The sequence below is a fragment of the Poromitra crassiceps genome, assembly GCF_964638095.1.
Source record: "Poromitra crassiceps genome assembly, chromosome: 23".
Lineage (NCBI taxonomy): Eukaryota > Metazoa > Chordata > Actinopteri > Beryciformes > Melamphaidae > Poromitra > Poromitra crassiceps.
The window spans coordinates 8877669-8900008 of record NC_139639.1 but is presented as its reverse complement, the minus strand read 5'-3'; the positions used below and the strand labels follow the sequence as shown (position 1 = coordinate 8900008).

General features: G+C 43.3%; 1 protein-coding gene and 1 pseudogene across 2 annotated transcripts in view; both read left to right on the top strand.

Annotated features, from left to right (window-relative positions):
* LOC310796691 (uncharacterized protein) overlaps nt 1–14723 on the top strand; it is a gene marked incomplete at both ends in the record, with an annotated part of 58498 nt that extends 43775 nt beyond the window's left edge. The window contains 3 exons of the mRNA XM_083658936.1: nt 11285–11399; nt 13612–13655; nt 14704–14723. Coding sequence (XP_083515062.1) covers nt 11285–11399; nt 13612–13655; nt 14704–14723 — 179 coding nt within the window. The remainder of the gene's footprint in view (nt 1–11284; nt 11400–13611; nt 13656–14703) is intronic.
* A 154-nt stretch (nt 14724–14877) lies between these two features.
* Nucleotides 14878–20790, top strand: LOC310796690 (fat storage-inducing transmembrane protein 1 pseudogene; annotated as a pseudogene). The gene is made up of 2 exons: nt 14878–15056; nt 20118–20790. The product of its transcript is annotated as a fat storage-inducing transmembrane protein 1 pseudogene (transcript).
* The last annotated feature ends 1550 nt before the right edge of the window (nt 20791–22340 follow it).

Genomic DNA, 22340 nt, shown 5'->3' with positions numbered 1-22340 from the left:
GTCACTGAAGAGAAGACTGTTCTGGCGTCTTGCATATAGACTGCATGGAGGCAGACTGGAGAAGAAGAGTAAGGTAAAGATGTTCCTGGGTGATGTCACGTCACGTCACATCACGTCACGTCACGTCACGTCACGTCACGTCACGTCACGTCACGTCACGTCACGTCACGTCACGTCACGTCACGTCTCTCTCACCCTCCGGGGTGAGGCTGTGTGGCAGCAGGCGTGTGTTAAACATCGCTCATGCAGGATGGCCGATCCGACCGGACGCTGCGGTCCCTCAGGTCACTCGTCCTCATGTCCTGTCTCGTCATCTCCAGGGCTGTGTGGAGCTCCTCTGCCGTGCTCCTCCGGCTGCCTGTCCAACTCACACTCCCTCCTCTGGAGGCAGGGGGCTTAATGCACTTCCTCCCCGCTCCCTGGACGTCCTGTCGTCTTAACCAACCCTGTTGTCGTAAACCAATAAGTACAACCAATGTATAACCAATACAGTCAATACAAAACAAGGAGCGCCACACAGTGGACCAGTATGTTACTGCAACCAAACAATATTCCCAAAACAGAGGATCTAGGCATTTGTGACTGTTACAATGCACATGTGTCCGTGTGTACAGGCGTGCGCGCAGCTTGTGTGTGTGTCTGTATGCACGTGTATGCCTGCATTTGTGTGTGTGTGTGTGTGTGTGTGTGTGTGTGTGCGTGCGCGCGTGTGTGTGTGTGTGCGACTGTGTTCGGAGCATGTGTGTGCTTTAAGGTGTTGGTGCTGTGAAATATTTATCTTTTTAATTATGCCTGTGTGTGTGTGTGTGTGTGTGTGTGTGTGTGTGTGTGTGTGTGTGTGTGTGTGTGTGTGTTGATCCCTGTTGTCATTAATCTCTTTTCATCATATGTTCATGCTCATTGCTCATGTCATCAGAGGTTTGTTGTCTTGTCTTGTCATTTAAATCAATACATGAATATAAAGTATTAACCTAAATTAAACTGTTGAATAATTAACAGTGAAGTAATTAATAAAATAATAAGCACAGCAGGTGTATTAGATGAGAAGCTGCTGCTGTATTGAGTCTTGTTGTCTCATCAGATGCCTGTGATCTCACACTGGACCCAAACACAGCAGGCAGACGCCTCCTCCTGTCTGAAGACAACAGAAAGGTGACGAGGGTGAGAGAGGAGCAGCCATATCCTGATCACCCAGAGAGATTTGACACCGGGTGGCCTCAGCTGCTGTGTAGAGATGGTCTGACTGGTCGCTGTTACTGGGAGGTGGAGAGGAAAGGAGGGGTTGATATAGGAGTGACTTACAGAGGAATCAGCAGGAGAGGAGGGGGTGCTGACTGTGAGCTTGGAGGGAATGAAAAGTCCTGGGGTCTGTGCTGCTCTGATGATCATTACTCTGCCTATCACAATAACAGATACACAGTCATACCTCTCCCCTCCTCCTCCTCTGACTCTAACAGAGTCGCAGTGTTTCTCGACTGGCCTGCTGGCTCTCTGTCCTTCTACACAGTTTCCTCTGACACACTGACCCACATCTACACCTTCCAAACTTCATTCACTGAAGCTCTGTACCCTGGGTTTGGGTTCTATCAGTCTGGTGACTCAGTGTCTCTGTGTCAGATAGAGTGAGAGAGAAACACACTGTGACCAAACACAGCTGCTGACATGATGCTTCACTCTGTACAGCATCACACACACAGCCATCTTATCATGCGTGTGTGTGTGCGACAGAGGTGTAGTGCTATCTAGAGAAGTGGGGGAACGCACCTATATGGGGGGCACCTGCACACGCACAGGTCCCAACAAAGCCCCCCCCCCGCGCACGCACACACGCTAACGTTCACGCAGCCTATTCATTAATTAATCGTTCGGGGCGGGCAATCGCTTATATCAACGAATTAAACGAGCAAACTCACGGATTCCTCAAGTGCTGCAAACCACTGTCACTGACACACGACTAACTTGTGTCCTCTATAAACACTGCAGAAGCCCGTGACATTTGCAGCTCTGAAACTAAAATACGTATATGGGCACAGCAGAGCAGAGTCATGAGTCAGTTATCAACACAAACAGCTAAACAATCTCTCAACCAGCGATCACACAAGTTGCACAAGGCAACTGGCATCTGGCGATGCAAATTGCAATGGGGTGATTAACGCTAACTTTTGATTCAACCGCGTTGAAAAGAAACACGCTTTTAACATTGTTTCTTTATGCTTGTAAACGTACCTTTTTAGCAGCTGGTCTGAAAAATGAAAGGATGTTTGGCTGCCTTTTTCATCTTTACTTGTTATAGACAAGTTTCCTGGGCACTTCCGGTTTGCTTCCGGACTCGGCCGCGATCGTGTCTGTCGGTTCTGGTGTTTGTGAATACGGAGAAGCGTAACGTACTACCGTAGTAGCCATAGCGACCGCCGAAAAAATGCAAACTTGGGATCATTCTGCGAGTCTCCTATCTAATGAAAGAGTGTCTATCCCACACCCGTTGACAGTGGACACATGGGAAGATAATATGTGTAAATGGCCGAACGTAACTACAGGCAGGATTATAGCGTATTTTGAGGAATAAATGGCGGTGGACGGCAACGCAATGAACTATCTCAAAAGCTCCGAAGCGTCAGCCAGACTAACGTAACGTAGGTTACAGTCCTCTCCTCTGTCACAGTCAGTCAGACTAATGTTAGGTTACAGTGACAGTACTCTCCTCTCTCACAGTCAGACTAACGTTAGGTTACAGTCCTCTCCTCTCTCACAGTCAGTCAGACTAACGTTATGTAACATAACGTTAGTCTGACTGACTGTGAGAGAGGAGAGGACAGTAACATAATATGTTACTGTCCTCTCCTCTGTCACAGTCAGTCAGACTAACGTTAGGTTACAGTGACAGTACTCTCCTCTCTCACAGTCAGACTAACATTAGGTTACAGCCTCTCCTCTCTCACAGTCAGTCAGACTTAGGTTACTGTCCTCTCCTCTGTCACAGTCAGCCAGACTAACGTTAGGTGTCTCTCCATTCAAAAACAACCCAGTTTGCCTTGATCACTGCAAAACATGACATGCCGTGTGTAGCCTCCACACAATAGGGCTACACATGGTAAATCATGGTAAATACGCAGCACAATACCCGCCGTGGTAAACAGAAGAAGACTGGGATATTAACTTTAAGGCGACTCACTTCTAGACTTGAATGAAATTGTATTCACCTACTATCTGCTCCGTGGATTACCATTTTACAATTTCGGAGACGAAATTGTAACATAGCAACGTTGGTCCACAAACGTTGCTATTTAAAAATAAAATTGGGAGATCGGGTTGGGATTATAACGTTAGTTTGCCGAGTCGCACCTGGTAATCCAGAAATGGCGTTATGGTAGGCTACCTTTGTCTACTTGTAGATCATCAAGAAACTTTAAATTAATAACGTTAGATGTGTTTAACAGAGCTGTATATCGGGTCTAGCAGCTGATCAGCAGCTCAGACAGCCTCAAACACGAGGTGATTGTCAGCTCTATAATTCGCAAAATAGCAGTGGATGGAAACGCGCACTGTGTTTTGTGACAGCCACGCACTGCACAATGTGTTCCAGAATAACCCATTGTTAATAACGTCTGCTAACGTTAGTGTAGCTGATGTTATCGATCGTTGTAAAAAAGTTTGGATATTTCGGCTGCTGCCTTCTGATGAGTGCTCGCTGCTGTGGACGCAATGTGGACTTAAACGGAAGCCGGCGACACGAAAGGCTGCTATGGCGCCGCCCTAGGAACGGCCCAGGAAACTTGTCTACAGTTATAGTGAGGTACTGGTGGAAAAAAATATATTTTGATGCTGAAAAAGCCAGTATGTTTCAGCAGGGGCGGTTCTAGGCCGTTTTTGGGTGGGCTTTAGCCCACCCAAAAATAGTCTCAGCCCACCCAAAAAAATAGAGGCAAAATTTTTTTTTTTTTTTTTTTTTTTCCCTCTCCAAATCCATGGTGGTCATTAGTAGCAGTTTCTGACTACACTCAATGCGCTGTGTGCGTGTTTCCCCCCCCCCCCTCTATGTTCTTAGGGTGGGCTGAGACTAACATTTAGGGGGGTTCAGCCCACCCGAAAAGTTTCTAGAACCGCGGCTGCGCAGGCGCTCCCTCCTCCATCTATCTGCCTAATCCCACATCACTTCACACAGGTCACACACAGTACAGCAGCGAAGTGGTCCTCCACAGTCCACACAATCGTTCTCCCCACTCATGATCAATGAAACTGTGAGGTGAGCATTGAGCAGTCAGAGTCGTTAGTAGTTACTTAATTAGCGCATATTGATATGCAAATTAGCGCGTAACGTTGTTTCGTAGGCTAAACAAAAGAACTTGTGGCTGTGCCTGCCAGACAAACAGGTGGACTGGAGGAAGGTAGGTAGGCTACCATGGCACCAGCCAGCCATGTCATGCTAGCTCGCAGTAAAGTGGGTGTAAATGGATGCAATGTTTTTTGAGAAACATATGGGCATAAGTGACAAACATATTTTCAAACGGGTCCCTTGTTATCTGAATGAAATTAAGCCCTTCAGAATCGCAAGTGGCTGCTTTACACAGCCTGTTTGATGTGATGATGATGATAGCTTAACATGCGTGCATGGCATGCTATTCACTTTTCTTTCCTTCTTTCCCTATTTTTGCACGCTGTGGTGGTGGTAGCCTACCAACTTCCAACCAGTCAGATCTTGTTTTTTCCCACAATAATTTCATAATACCATTTGTAATGCCACCGTTGTAGTGCTGTTGTTCAAAATTAAAGTACATTTTCTCAGATTTATTTGTGTCTTTCTAGTCACACAATTTAATAGTCAGTGTTTCCCATACACTGATCTATTTGTGGTGGTACACCCTACATAGATTTTGACCCCCACAAATACTGCCACATATTAATTTCAACTAGTTGACTGCAAACTCCTGCTTTAGTGCTTACAGTATATTATTATCTTGTCGGAATATTATTCCAGCCAATAAGTTAGGAAGTTCCCTTTTGATATAATTTTACTTTTGTTTTGCCTACAAAGCAAAATGTTACTTTACTTGAAACTCCCCTGAAGTGATTTTGGTATTATTTATGCAAGCATAATTCTACCATATAGAACCTGTATGCAGAATATATATAGTATATATAGGGAAACAATTATTTTTTCATCGCTGTAAAACCACAGAACGGTAAAGAAGATATTGATGTGTGTAGTTCTTCATAGATCTAGTCTCTTCATTTTGATCTCAAAGTGCGCCAGTTTGATCCATTTTTACTTGAAACTGTACAAAATTTTCTTCCGGGGGGGCATGCCCCCGGACCCCCCTAGGGGTTCAGCGGTCCATCACCTTTGGGTGGGCTGAGCCCACCCAAAGCTCTGATGCTAAAACCGCCCCTGTGTTTCAGTATAGCTTTTATTAAACTGAGGTTTCCCCCGCGCTGTAGCTAGTTAAGGTGGAATGTTTCCTTTCCCTTCAAGCCACGAGTTGATGCTGTGTGAATCATTCAGCCCACCTTAAATATAGTTAAGGTGGAATGTTTCCTTCTTTCTTCAAGCCGCGAGTTGATGCTGTGTGAATAATTCAGCCCACCTTAAATATAGGACGAATGACAACGTTGTCAAGTTTCACTCGTTTTATTGGCTCCACATGCACACACACACTGACACACACAAAACACCCCTTGGAGAAGTATGGTAACGCCGTTCCCACGCGTTACACCGGGACTACACCTATGGTGTGCGACTGTGTGTGTGTGCGACTGTGTGTGCGACTGTGCGTGTGTGTGACTGTGCGTGCGTGTGTGTGTGTGTGTGTGCGCGACTGTGTGTGACCAGATGAGATCCAGCAGATGATAGAAGAACACTCGTCCATAAGAGACTTGAGACTTGACTTGGAGTAAAAAAAAGACTTGTGAGTGTCTCTGACACACACACCTTAATGTGGGCGTGTCTCTGACACACACACACACCTTAATGTGGGCGTGTCTCTGACACACACACACACACCTTAATGTGGGCGTGTCTCTGACACACACACACCTTAATGTGGGCGTGTCTCTGACACACACACACACCTTAATGTGGGCGTGTCTCTGACACACACACACACACCTTAATGTGGCCTGTCTCTGACACACACACACCTTAATGTGGGCGTGTCTCTGACACACACACACACACCTTAATGTGGGCGTGTCTCTGACACACACACACCTTAATGTGGGCGTGTCTCTGACACACACACACACACCTTAATGTGGCCTGTCTCTGACACACACACACCTTAATGTGGGCGTGTCTCTGACACACACACACACACCTTAATGTGGGCGTGTCTCTGACACACACACACCTTAATGTGGGCGTGTCTCTGACACACACACACACACCTTAATGTGGGCGTGTCTCTGACACACACACACACACACCTTAATGTGGCCTGTCTCTGACACACACACACACACACCTTAATGTGGCCTGTCTCTGACACACACACACACACCTTAATGTGGCCTGTCTCTGACACACACACACACACACCTTAATGTGGCCTGTCTCTGACACACACACACACACCTTAATGTGGCCTGTCTCTGACACACACACACACACACCTTAATGTGGGCGTGTCTCTGACACACACACACACACACACCTTAATGTGGGCGTGTCTCTGACACACACACACCTTAACTCATTGAGTGCCATTGACGACAGCTGTCGTCAATTCAAATACTGACGTAGAGTGCCAAAGACGACGATTGTCGTCAATTGCGTTTTTGACGGTGGGACGTGGATCAATCCCTGATACATCTCTGGTACAACTATTGTAGCTATTGGAGGTCTATAACCTATTTTACAGAACCCTTAGGTGGCGACAGTGCTCTCCAGGTTAACAGAAAGGCAGAGAAAAACAGAGAATAAGTCGTTGGGGAAACGGAAATCGCATCGCATCCGTATGCATCGATATGCATGAAGCGTTTTAACGTTAGATGTGCCTGCAGCGGGGCCAGCAGCAGCCAATCTGCTCCCACAATTGAGCTCCTCCATGTCCGCTGCAACAGCCCATTCACATGATCAGCCGTGGAGTTGTTTTTATTCTCAACTGGAAGCATAAGAGCCGGTGTGAAACACACGCGGAAGCTGTAAAAAAGCTGTATGTCGCGACGCGCACCCTTCACAGTGCAGAGCAAACTCAGCGAGAGCCACCTCCCATACGGAGGAGTGTGCAGTTGAGGGGAGGGGAGGGGAGGGGGGGGGGGGGCGCAGAGCAGCACACACACAACACCCAGACAGACCCAGGCAGCAGGACAGGGTTGGCAAACGCTTCAGAGTCAGTGATGTGTTTGAAATGTTTAATTTCACAAAAGGGCCATTATCTCAGCTTCTAGAAAAAAAAGGCTCTTTTTTGTTAAATCAAGCTATCTTCTCCGGCTGATAACTAAAGAACGGAAAATGATATCAATAAACCTGTTTTTGCTGATGATAGAAAAGAGTCTCATCGTTCTTTTTGCGTGTTCATTGTTTACATAGTAATATCACACAATATTCTGTGGGCCTCGAGAAATCACTGAAAAAAGCTCTGAAACTCTGGCACTGGGAGCGTCCGTTCTCCAAAAGTGGCTGGCACTCAATTTAATGTGGGCGTGTGTGTTTCACTGTAGATTAGTGAGTTACTGTAAATACACTTTAACCAACATTCACTGTCAACAGAACAGAAGATGCAGGGACACTGTGTGTGTGTGTGTGTGTGTGTGTGTGTGTGTGTGTGTGTGTGTGTGTTGTGTGTGTGTGTGTGTGTGTGTGTGTGTGTGTGTGTGTGTGTGTGTGTGTGTGTGTGTGTGTGTGTGTGTAAAAGATGTGGAAAATGAATTAAATTGCAGCTTGCAGGAGGATTTGAGGATTCCCTTGTTTGATGAAATCTGGGCAGATGGAATGGATGTTTAAGGCTGAAATATTTACTATTTTTACTAAAGGTGTCTGTAGGCTACTTTACTGAGTATTTTATTTTTATGACAGCTTTGTACTTTTACTCCCTACATTTGAACACAAATATCTACTTCTCATTACATTTTCAAAGCAGGCTCGTGACTTCAGTATAAAGCACAACAGACGAAAACATGTAATGTTTGTTTGTCTCACTCACTTTGTCTCGCGCTCTCCTCAGCTTTCTAGTGCCTGCAGAAACATCCGCGTGCGTTCCCCTTCTGTATCAAGCCAAAGAGGGTGGAAGGAAAGAGCGTGTGGTGCATGTGGTGTGATGCATTTTTGGAAACAGCCGCTAGAGGCGCTGCGGTAGCGCCAAAGCAGCACCGCCGCCATCTTGGCCCCTAAAACAACAGCAGCAGCAGCACAATGCATTGTGACCGGGAAGATTCATTTGAAGTTGAAAAATAATATCTGTAGCTACTGCACTTTGTAGGCGGAATGTTTTACTAGATGCTGTTTTTACCATAGACAGACAGGGTTCACTAGTCTCCTTTTGGGCCAAAATGGCGGAGGCGCAGTATGTTCAAGCTTACCAAGTGAACAACTCCACTTCCTGTCACAACTTTCAAAATAAAACACCCTTGACGTTTAATTGAATTATATAAAGTGCCAATGTAGCCTATTTAAAGTGACGGGCTAAACCTGTAACATGTCACATCACATCAATGATGCAATGTAATGAGGGAGACAAAGTAGATGTTATTTTAAGGATTTAAATGATCGCCTATTGAACTTTTTTGTGGACAAACCATATCAGACAAATTATTAATCAAAGTAAAGTTTTTTTTATATAGGCCTACATCTTAAAATGTGTTTGGAGGGGATCTTTTAAGTTTAATAGTCTGAATTATATTAATATTATGTGAGGTTCGGTATAGCTTTGCAGAAATACTTTATATACTTTTATACTTAGTAGGCTACATTTCAGAGGCTGTACTTTTCCCCCCTTTTTTTGAGTAAACAAGTTGAATCAGTACTTTTACTTTTACCAGAGTCTTTTTTACACAAGTAACTGTACTTCTACTTAAGTAAAGAATGTGTGTACTTTTCCATCTCTGGCTATTTGTATTGTTGCTGTAATATTTTCTGCTGTTTCTCTTCACTGCATGGGCCTTAATGGAGACAGCAAAACATCTTTACTATGGCGGAATATTTGTTAATATGTTGATTTTGTTCCCAACACTTTGTAACTTTGTTAAGAAAAGTGAACCACAAATGTAATGCACATTGTTTTCCTCCACAGTGCTGACATGCTGGTTTCACAAATTGATTGTGTTGATGATTAAGTGACTATATGCATAGAAAGATTGAACCAGAGTCTTTTACCAGCATGTGATGTGAAGCCAAAGTGAATGTTTGTAAAGATCAATAAAGTTTTTCATTCCATGAATCAATAAGGTATTTCTTCTATATTAATTCCAGGGAGTGTATCAAAGCTGCTGGAGAAAATGTGAAAATAATAAATAAATTATAAAACTGAGACAGGTGTGTAGTGGTAAATAGAGAGGTGGGTAAACTAGCCAAGGTGGGTAGGCTAGTTTATCCACCTTGTTTCCCCTCATTGAGTTATAAAGTTGATCTGAAAATAGGTGAGTAAACTCTGCCTCATTTGAAAGAGGTGGGTAAACAGTGTGTTTAAGTGTGTTTAGCCTCCACTACGCCCCTGAACTGAGACGATTTCCCTCCTAAAACACAACAAGGTGTCTTCATGTTTAGAGCAGATGTGGAATCAAAAAGTCAAATGAAGCAGCAGTGATACCAAAGAAGAAACATTAGTGAAGATGGAAAGACTGAAGGACAATCCTGTTGTTAATGTAACTGTTAAATGTATGTGTAAAGAGGGCAGCGCGGGATGTTTTATTTTATTTGTGTGACTTTTACTTTGGTATCCATTAACGTGCGTGCGCTCTCTCCTCCACTTCCGGTCTGCCGGTGAGTTGCGGACAATTGGCACAGCTGTGGCAAATGAGACAATCAGTGAGCAGTCAGCGTCTTAGGCCGTGTTCACATTACAGGCAAATCTGATTTGCTGATAAAGTCATTAATCATCATGATCTTGATTGGTTTCCCAAATCTGATTTGGGAGTGTGTCCGCACTGCCACATATCTGATTCTCAAGTCGGATCTGTGTGTCCAGACCTAAACAGCCTATCTGCATGGGTTTTTATGGGAACGACGTACATTGGTGACGTGGTTTTCCTGCGCAGAAGCATTTGATGATGAGTTGCAAGTGACGTTCAAATCAGATTTGGTGGATCTGCGCGTCCAGTCAGTCGAAAGCAGATTGGAAACTACCTCCATATGTGGTTTGGGACAAGTGACACAAATCAGACTTGGAGCATCCAGACTCACAAAACCAATCTGGATAAAGTCATTAATAGCTCACTAAAGTTCACAAATCAGATTTGGCCTCCTAGTCTGAACATGGCCTTAAAGGATGTCAGCATTTACAGTCTTCAGTGTTCCAGAGTGAGTAAGGTGGAGGCTGTGCGTCTGGTCTTGGTGGTTTTGTAACTTTGAGAACAAACGTCTTTTATTGTGAGCTTATTGTCCTGGTCAGTGTTGGGCAAGTTACTTTCAAAATGTAATATACTACATATCACTAGTTACTTTCATTTGAAAGTAATAAGTTACTTTACAATATTACTTTCTGTGTAGAGTAACTCGTTACTTATTACACTACTTGCATTACTTGCATTACGTTCAACAAAACAACAGCAGCAGCAGAATGACATTGCCGCCCCGGAACCATCCCAAAAGATAATTTCAACGGCCTCGAAATCAGTGTAAACAAATTCTAAATGTTATTCTTTTCCTTTGTTATTGTCATCTATAGTGGTTATTTGCATAAAAACACACAGTTTGATTAGGAAATGATATCTTTTTGAAATATGTGGTTTGATTTAATCAAATGTAACTCAATTTGTAACTTGAGTTACTTGACAAAGTAACTGGTATAATATTATTGAAATCCTATAAGTAATAAGTTATATTACTGAGTTACTGCTAAAAGTAATATATTACATGTAATATGTTACTTTTGTAATGAGTTACCCCCAACACTAATCCTGGTGCATCAAGTTAACTCTTACATAGAAGCAGAGAGATATTCCTCCTACTGTCCTCCCGCCTGTAGCCCCATAACATGATGCTGCTACATATTGCTATAGCTATATTGAGTTATTATACCTGTTACTACTGCCCGTCTGCACTTAGTACAGAACGCCGCTGCCAGACTCTTGATCGGAACCCGCAAAAGAGACCACATAACTCCTGTCCTTGCCTCCCTTCACTGGCTTCCAGTACGCTACAGAATAGATTTCAAGGTTATCCTGTTTGCATTCAAAGCACTCAACAACCAGCCCCACTCCTACATCTCAGACCTCCTATCCCCCTACTCCAACACTAGAGCCCTCAGGTCAGCCGATCAGAGGCTCCTGTGTATCTACCCTATGTACAGCACTTTGGTTGATATGTCATGTTTAAATGTGCTCTATAAATAAATCTGATTGATTGATTGACTGCTAAAGATGGCCAAGTTATCGCCAAGGTCTTCAGAATAGCAAAATGACCATGACCTTTCAAAGTCAAAATCACCCAGATTGATCATAACAATATCAGAAATGAATTCTGCAGACCATAATCAGTGTGAATGGAGGTATTAGATGTGTATATACTCTCAGAAACAAAAAAGCTAGATTTTCATCATGATTGATTTGGCCATAGCGTCATTCGTGACTCTGTGGCCGACGAGCACCTCTGTGATTTTTCATGTCTAGGGACCCATTGACTCAGTTCAAGTGAGAAATTCTCCTAACACCAAATTGTATACGGGGTCACTCACAGGCCAGGTACAGCATTAATACCTACCTATAACAATACATCTTCATAAGAAAGTCAGAATCATTATTAAGGGAAATAAAAGTACAGACATCTTGAAGGCAAGAGGAGTGGGGATTAAGATGATAGAAGTCTTCTGGCACATTGCCAGGTGTTTGTCTGTCCTTCTGTCAACATCAGATCATCACCAGTCACCACTGTGTCAGATGCAGTCACACAATGAGATCACAATGAAGGCAGAGGTTTAAAAAAAAGGAGGTGTGGTCTGAGGAAGGGGGGTTGACCGCAAAGTATGCATTACATCTAAATAGTCTAAAGATACCTGTCATGTGACTAAACTCTCTTTTTTTATTCGTCTATATTTAACAGGGACAGGACAGGGCCTGGTTTTTTGACCAAATAAATACCTCAATGTTGATATTGCGACAATATTGTCAGGAAATAAATAATAATCGGTAATGTGGATATTCAATTCAATTCAATTCTTTATTTCAGACCCATGCAGGGAGATCCATATCACAGTTAAAAACAGCACAGTACAAAATAAGAAATTAACACCAAAGGGGAAACATGTAAGGCCTTCCACAATGTTCAATGTCTAATATACAGACATGTTCACCAGTGGTTCCACAGTCTGGAAAAGAATCTGACAGAACTTGGTACAGGGTTAGTCAGGACAGAGATGAGGTCATCTTCTGACACAGATGCACAGATGATAGAATGACTAAGTGGGCAGATAACAGAACAGCTTAGAACAGTCTGATGAGTTCAGAAAATGACCACTTTTCTGTCATGCATACAATGTCTATTGTCTAGTACACATCGGACTGGGATGGATTTGTCAGCTGGAAAGAGAGGAGAGAGACACGTACCATTTGGAAACCAGGTCAACTTTTATTTCAGGACAGAGGACAGACAAGTTCACAGCTGAAAGCGCCTGAGGTGGATCAGAGTTCAGTTGGGTCAGAAAGACGTCCCACAGATACAAATGACATGGATGAAGGATGTCAGGACAGAGGGAGCATGGGAGACACAGTGATTAACGCTGGTATGCCCGCTGTTAGGATCACATTCCTACTATTCAATTACACATCCAATGTCTCAAGACTAAAAAAAAAAAGACTTCTCCAACGTTTCTTCCTCAACTTATTTATCTACATCTCAACCTCTTCTAACTGGATTTAAAGCAAGAATCCATCGTATTTTCATAAGAAATATGTTGAAGTCAAGAAGACAAGAAGAAGAAAAGTGACAGGCAGGACATAGATAAGGGGTTGTGTGTGTGTGTGTGTGTGTGTGTGTGTGTGTGTGTGTGTGTGTGTGTGTGTGTGTGTGTGTGTGTGTGTGTGTGTGTGTGTGTGTGTGTGTGTGTGTGTGTGTGTGTGTGTGTGTGTGTGTGTGGTGGGGGTGAGCAGGCCAGTTCATTGATTGACAGAGACAGACTTTCTCAGCAGCTGAGTCTCAGCACAGATACAGTCCAGAGGTTACTGCTATTTATACACCCCACACCACACACACACACACACACACACACACACACACACACACACACACACACACACACACACACACACACACACACACACACCTCACACACACACACACACACACACACACACACACACACACACACACACACACACACACACACACACACACAACACTATAATAATATATATAAAAATATAAATAATAATAAAAACATATATATATATAATAGTCTAACAAAAGTTAGGTACAAGACTTCAGTGTCTCTAGTTCAGCCTTTCTGTGACCTGTGATCTTCTCAGTAGGATCAATGTGACACCTCCCAGGCCCAAGAGATGCATGGAAGGTGACAACATCATTTGGGGAGGGTGGATGTGAATGAGAGAGAGAAGAGACTGGGGAACTAGAGTTACTGGGGAAGGAAGGGGGTGTGAGGGAGGGGAGGGGGTGTGAGGGAGGGGAGGGGGTGTGAGGGAGGGGAGGCGTCATAGCTTTAGCGCTGCTGGACAGAAGTCTCTCAAGGTAATATACCAGATCTGCTAACGGCAGCCAATGCTGACTGCAATACAGAGGCGGCCATTGTGCTCCTACACAAGAAATACAGGGCTGGCCAGTGACAATCGCCTGTCGACAGGAAGCCACCACACAAGGTCAGAGAAGACCGCGGGTACGAGCTCAACTCCACATTTTTGCAGCAAAGCAACAAGTTCACGGAGTTCTGGGGGATTGCTGGCATTCTTCACTGCGTGTTAAATCCAAACGGGCTGAGCCACAGCCAAGCAACAAGAACATATTGGATCAGGACCGGTTACATTGGGAGATTAGCATTGAAGCAGACAAGACTGAGGCAACAACCTTATCGCGATATTTGACAAATGCATGGAAAAGCTAAAACTGGATCCTTAACCCAGCAACGAGCAGAAGGGATTGGATGTTTGATGAATCAGATACTAGATCTACTGGAGCTGTCCTGCACCGACACAAGCAGATACTAGATCTACTGGAGCTGTGCTGCACTGACACAAGCAGATACTAGATCTACTGGAGCTGTGCTGCACCGACACATTGGAAGAGGAATCTGGCTGTGGGGATTTTACAGTGTGCACATTTATGACTGCTGGAGTCTGTGGAATGCGTGAAGCCAGCTGTCACTTCCTTCATGCCATGCACACTCTACTCTAGCAGCTAACTGAATGACCGCAGTGGACTTCACCCATTTTCTCCACGCAGTCAGCAGATCTGGATTTCGGTCAAATAATTTCAGGACCCCATTTTTTCCCCTTACATTCCAGCAACGCAGCCCAGTCTTCAAAAGGACTGGAGCGGTTGTATTTTGCTCAGTACTGACGCCGTGTCTCTAGGATTCTAAGTGTATGCTGAATTGTCTCATGCAGGAAAGATCATCCACAGCTAGAACGGCCATTTCAAGTACCTTCTACAGTGGATTACAGCTTCTTCACATGAAACACGGTACACTGCTGCATTCAGAGACAACAGCAGTCTATTTTCATTGACTCTGTCTCAGAGAAGTTGAGTCCAGATCCCATCAGTGGTGGTTCTGGGTCCAGATGTTCCTCAACACAATGCTGGTGGTGGTGACGGACCTGGCGGCCCGGCTCCTGGGTAACACCGCGTTCCGGCGCCACTTCCACCTGTTGCTGTCGGCGTTGGTGGTGTTTGGGCCGGCACTAAGCCTCTGGGTGTCCCCGTACAGCATCTTTGCCAAGAGGACCCACTTCCTCTACAGGTGAGGCTACTTCCTGTTTACTTCCTGAGACAAAGGTTGTGTCTGTAATGCAAGGAAGCTTAATATCATCTAGTTACCTAACTAGATGATTGTTTAATTTAGGTATCTCATTTTAATATAGGTGATTAAAAAATAACTTGTTTCAGACGTCCTCATTCTTGAAGGTAGCATCGCACGCGACAGGTCGCACTGGTGCTGTTGTTTCCATTGAATAGACAGACCTTTTCTGACCAAGCTTGATGAAGTTGTTTCCCAAAGCATTTGGCAATAAATTAGTATAAAACTGCATGGCTGTTTTCTCTAACGTTATTATAATCCAAACAGGTCGAGGCTTCACAGGCGAACGTGTCATTGTTACACTTTTAATTTGAAGGCGAAGAAGGGAAATGGTACGTGTGAAATGATAGAATTGGCAGACCAGTGTGGGATGTTTTTTTTTGGATGATGGCGAAGGCTATACGAAGGCATAACCCGCCCCTCTCTGCCTCTGATTGGCCTAGCGTCAAACTTCCATCCAAACACATTCGCTTGGCTATCCTGCATTACATCTCTTACTACAGTCTGTGGTCATGTGTTTGGATGGAAGTTTGACGCTAGGCCAATCAGAGGCAGAGAGGGGGCGGGTTATGCCTTCGCATAGCCTTCGCCATCATCCCCAAAAAATTATCGCGACCAGTGTCAATTCAATCTACTCAAACCATTTCCCGTTTCGGCCTTCAAATTAAAAGCGTGAAACCAAGCTAACTTGGAACGTTGCGTTTCACCAACAAATGTGTAACGTTACTTAAGATGCAGTACCCCCTCCCCTCCAGTCAAGTCACTATACTTCAGAAGTTCGAACCATGTACAAGCTGTTACACTGCCAGTGAGAGCTGTGTCTCGCACACGCTCTGTTGTATTCGAGATATACACATACACTTTCTCTGTCAGCGTTTTGCACTGTAAAAAAACACGAGCAAGCCGAGGAATACGCAGTAGACACTCAGTGTTTTCTTCACACTAACCGTTGTGCCTTCATCATGTATCTGGTCATCACAGCGCTCAGAGCACAGTATTATGTTGAAGCTTGGGGGTCAATATGCCATTTTGTTTACGCCATATTGTTGTCTTGTCCAGCAGCATGTTCAGATGCTGCCATCGTCAGTTTGTTAGTGATCGCCGTCATCTGAATATTTCAATGTGTCAGCAGTCGGCCATCTTGCCGGCAGAGGCTCTCTGGCTCACAGAGTGTCACGGCACCTCAGCTAAATCAGATGTCATAATTATGATATCGTTGTCGGAATTGTCTTCAATGTCCTCTGCAGTTTTTTTTTTATTACTTGAAGGAGCTGTGATGATGAGGTTTGTGTTTTTCTTCTGCAGTTTTTTGAAGCTCTACATTGGGTGACGTTCATAGTGTCGTTCAGCCCAATGTGTTTTCAAAGGGAATGATCCAATCGAATGCAAAGGGAGGGTTTTTTCTTTTCTTTTCTTTTGTTTGTTTGTTTTTGTTTTGTTTTGTTTTGTTTCTCTTTTTGTTTCCTTGCTGCTGCTTTAGGATGCAATTATTGACCTTCCAGAGGAGATCAGGGAAGCAACCACACTGTCATCTTTTAAATCACGTCTAAAAACTCACTATTTTAGACTTGCTTTTTATTGATCTTATTGTGATTTTATTGTTCTATTCCTCCTAGTTTTTTAATATTACACGTTTACATGGTATATTTAATGTCTACCTAGTGTCTTTTAATTGTATGCAATTTTTATGTACTGTCTGCCTTCTGCCTTTTTTAATCTGTATGTAAAGTGCTTTGTAACTTGTTTTGAAAAGCGCTATATAAATAAAGGTATTATTATTATTATTATTATTGACAAGGTCGTTTGTGCATCGATGACATCACACAGCTTCACTTTTAGTGCTTCAGCTTGCCTCCTTTCACTTTTTCATGTCTCACTCTTCTTGTCAGTATGCAGCTCATATAATCCACCTTACATTCTCTGTTGTTCCTGTCTTTCTCTTTCCTTTTGCCTCAGTATTGGTCACATCACTGCCAGGTTAAAATGCAGGGAAAACCTTCCAGATCTTTTGTTTGTTTGTTTTCTATTACTTTTGTTTGTTTGTTTACTTTTGTGTTTGTTTGTTTACTTTTGTGTTTGTGTTTTTTGTTTTTCCTTAAGTGGCAGCTTTTGGTTTCTTTTGTAAATGAGACATGAGAGAAATGTTAAGCAGTGTTGAAAAATACAACAAAACAAGAGCAAAGCAGCATTTACAGGACAGGACAGTGGCACGGAGGGGCAGAGAGGGGGCGCCTGCATCGGTTTTGTTTTTATAGTTTTTTTTTGTAGTTTGTACAGATGTTAGTCACTAGACTGAAGTTCTATTTTTAAAGAGTAAATATATATTATATAATATAAATATATCTATTTGTTGCAGAGTTTGTTTTTTTGTTTTGTTCTGTTTGCATTTTGGAGAGGGGGGTTGTGGGACGGGGAGGGAGGGGTTTAGTTTTTGGAGTGAATGGTGCACTTGGAGGAGCATGAAGGAGAAGGTGTGTTTTGACCTTTCCTCTTGGCCCAAACTCCTTCATTGTCTTTTTGTCAAAATGTCTAAAACACTGTGACTTCTGAAAACTATGCTCAAGATGACCGTTGTGTTCCCTCACCTGCTATAGAAATTTAACAAAATAAATTCAATGAAAAAAAAAAACACACGATTCTGTGGTCTTTGCCAATGGATTCTTTTGATTTTGGTCAGTAATGATGTCACTGATGATGATGTCACAATGTCTATGACATCATCAGTGATGTCACTCGAGCACTCGATGATGTCATGGTCACTCGAGCAATTGTGATGTCACTCATCATCAGTGATGTTCCAGTGAAACCAAGCTAGGTTTGAGTCTGTAATGTTTGTATTTAAAAAACAAACAAATCACATAGGCTCAGAATGGATTACAAAAATGTTTGGGGAAAATTTCAACTTCCAAATGTAAACTTCACACAGTCAGGATGTCACTTTGATTTTCCTCCACTGCTTCACATACTACACTACTACACTACTACACTACTACACTGCTACACATACTACACTACTACACTACTACACTGCTACACATACTACACTACTACACTACTACACTACTACACTACTACACTACTACACATACTACACTACTACACTACGCAGATTGTGTCAAATGTGTTTTCTTAGCCAGCAGAATTTGTTGCCATTAAAAGTCATCACATGAACAATATGAGTAAAAAGGGGAGCAGCATTGAACTGTCTGGAGATGCACACACACACACACACACACACACACACACACACACACACACACACACACACACACACACACACACACACACACACACACACACACACACACACACACGCACACACAGAGACACAGTTTCTGAACTGTGCAGTTTATCAGAACCAGTTCAGAAAGTCCCTGAAAACCTTTAATGGTAGAAAAAAATATTGAATTTCTAACATGCATAAGGCTATTCCAGCTCCAAGGACAGTGCAGATAATATTTATTTTTATTTTTATAATAACACTAAATAATAAATTAAGTTAAATTATATTTACACTAAAGTCAGGTGCTTTCATCACATTCTTTATGTTATTTTCCTTTAACTGGTGCTTTTTTGTCTTCCATCCATAATTTATTTGTATTTGAATAAAAGTGGAAATAGGCATAACAATCTTCTTTTAGTTTTTATTACACTTCTAGTTCATTTGAGCATATTAAAGTGGGCCGCTAGGCGTAAACAGCTGGTGACGTAAAATATACGGGCGGTGCTGTAATATGTCTCCTCCATCGGGATTCAAACCAATAATCCACCTGTCAGGTAGCAACACAGAAACAGGGACTCAACCTGCTGAGCTATGAGCTGTTTGAAGTTCATTTTCTGAATTCTACACACTGTGTTCAGACTGACAACAACACAGAGCATAAAGAGGGAAGTAGGTTGGAATTGAACGAGTGAGAAGCTGTTTATCTGACTGAGCTAGACTCAGAGACTGACTAGACTCCTACATCAGCTAGCAGTTTGTTTGAGGATTTGTTTACTGATTGGCTGTTGAATGAAGTAATACATTTAAAATGACAGCTAGCAGGGGTTCCTTGGTGGCTCAGTGAGTTGAGTGTGTACCATGTAAGAATCAGTCTTTTCTGCAGTGACCCCCGGTTCAAATCCGGCCTGTGATCATTTGCTGCTTGTTCTACTCTCTCTCTTTCTCTCCCTCACCCTCCTGTCTCTCTCTCACACTTTACATCTGTCAATAAAGCATAATATACCCAAAAAAGAACTTTAAGATTAAAGTAGTGCAAAATAAACAAAGTTTGCATGTCAACCACCTGACCTTAGTATGATTTTAACTTAGTTTATCAATTGATGTTATTTATTATACATAAAAGATTAGCTGCATGTTCTTTTTTTTCTACCATTACACGTTTTCAGGGACTTTCTGAGCTGGTTCTGAACTGTTCAACTGCACAGTTCAGAGATCCTCCCCCCACACGCACACACACATCAGATTCATGATGTTTTACAGCAGCGATTTAACTTTTTTACCCTGGGTTTCCTGTGGGCGAGAGACCTAGGCAGAGTGATAGAGAGAGAGAGAAAAAACAGAATTTGGTTTAAAAAAAAGTTGAACACGAGATCCCGCTAATTTGAGTTAGTGTGGACCAGTGACATCACTGGTCCACACTAACTCAAATGAATAACTCATTAACTCAAATCAACTCTCAATAACTGTCAAACTAGATGAATGACAGAATGTTTGACAGTTATTGAGAGTTGATTTGAGTTACTGAGTTATTAATTTGAGTTAGTGTGGACCAGTGATGTCACTGGTCCACAATTTAACACTCAATAACTGTCAAATTAAATGACAGACTTCAAAACTGTTTACAGTTTTCTGACTACTAATGATACAAAGCTGGTTGAAAATGGCCGGAGTGTTCCTTTAATGACTTCAGCAGCAAATCAGATTTGCCTGGCTGTAAATGTGAACATGGCCTAACTGTTCTGTCATCTTTTCTCCTCTACCCTCCTCTCCTATACACCCAGGATGTTCCTGCGCTCGGGCTGGGGCTGGACGTGCCTCTTCGTGGGCTCCTTCGTCTTCCTCCTCTCCTTCTCCATCCGTCGCTCCATCTCCCTCTCCCTGCGTCACCTCTCCCGGCTCGGGGCGGCCGGCGGGCTGTGGCTGGCTTTCCGCCGGCTCCTGGACCTGATGGAGAACGCCACGGGATGCTGCTACGAACCGTTAGCCGCACCCCTGGAGGACGCCGGCGGCCAGTCTCTCCTGCTGCTGCGGGAAGGGGACAGCAAGTCCGAGTGCCTGAGGGCCGGGATGCTGTGGAGGGGCTACGAGGTCTCACAAGACGTCTTCCTCCTCTGTCTCTGCTGCCTGCTGCTGGCCGAGGAGACGGCCGTGTTCGGCCCGTACCTGAGTCTGGGCGGCACGGCGGACGCCCCTCTCCGCATCCTCTTCCTGTTCTGCGTCCTCTTGCTGGGCCTCTGGGTGTTTCTGCTGCTCTGTCTCTTGGCTTACTTCCCTCAGTTCCCCACACAGCTGCTAGGGGGCGCTCTGGGGTGCCTCAGCTGGAGGGGCCTGTACCAGGGCTTTTACCGGCTGGGTGCCAGCTGGTACTGCCCCGGTCGTCCCGGACTGGGGCTGCTCAACACCAAGAGCGGCACCGGAACTGAGGAGGATGGGGAGGCGCGCCGAGATCAGTGACATGAACTGAACGGATCACAGAAATCAATTGAGATGCAATATAGGAGCGTTTTACTCAGATACAATGATGGAACTAATAAAACTATTACAAAGATGAACTGAGGACATATTTTCCTTCATTGGTTAAGATGCCATCAAGAAGTCTAAGATGCCATCAAGATGTGTGAAGTTTTGCAGTTTTCAATGTGTCTTAAACTAGGCACGCAGTGTGTAAGAATTGATTAAATGCTTATATTCACAGCAGTCACCCTGTGTTGAACAAATGGACAGAGACGGGTGGACTTTCACAAATTCATCTGTGCATCATAACATTGTTTACCCATGCTCTTAGTCCTCCAAGGTTTTACTCACTGGCAGGTGTTTCTGCTGGTTGTCCACATGACGAGACAGGTTTGAAAGATGTAGTAGACCTAGAGACTAAACATCTCAAGAAGAACCCAGGCTGGAGAATTCCAGGAACACTGTTAATCGAGGAATACTGGCATCATACAGATTTAAAAGATACAAAGATGGACAGTTATTTAACAGATAAGGTCGATGTTTGAAAGACTGATGAAAAACTATCGCAGTCCAATACTTTCATGGGAAACATGAACGAGAAGTAAAAGAATAAGATGGACAAACAGTATGGCTGATGCATGAACACATCCATGTCTCTCTGTCAGTGTCTTCTATGAGCCTGATCAGTTTGAGCGACACCACCTGGAGACAAGATGCTGCCCCTTTGAGAAGAACATGTGGCTAATCAACATTCTTCATAACTTGGTGGTGCCTGAAATTCTAAACACCAGTCAACACGTTATTTAAACACTAGTCAGCACGTTATTTAAACACCAGTCAACACGTTATTTAAACACTAGTCAACACGTTATTTAAACACTAGTCAACATGTTATTTAAACACTAGTCAACACGTTATTTAAACACTAGTCAACATGTTATTTAAACACTAGTCAACACGTTATTTAAACACTAGTCAACATGTTATTTAAACACTAGTCAACACGTTATTTAAACACTAGTCAACACGTTATTTAAACACTAGTCAACATGTTATTTAAACACTAGTCAACACGTTATTTAAACACTAGTCAACATATTATTTAAACACTAGTCAACACGTTATTTAAACACTAGTCAACACGTTATTTAAACACTAGTCAACATGTTATTTAAAGACCAATCAACACGTTATTTAAACGCTAGTCAACACGTTATTTAAACTGCCTGCCTATATCTGGGACCGTTTCAATAGCTGTTCACTTTCCAGTAATAAGAAATGCAGACTGAAGGCCATTTTCCTCCTAAATCAGTTTTATTGAGAAAACGTCTCCAGGGCAGTATATATAATATATAGACTGGCAGCCACTTGTAGGGGTTGATCGTCACACAGAACAGCCCAGAGTAGGTCTGAGAAGTGCAGAAAGCAAACCATGCAAAGTACAGCAGGGGCAATAAGATACAGGGGTAATAAGATACAGGGGCAATAAGATACAGGGGCAATAAAATACAGGGGCAATAAGATACAGGGGCAATAAGATACAGGGGCAG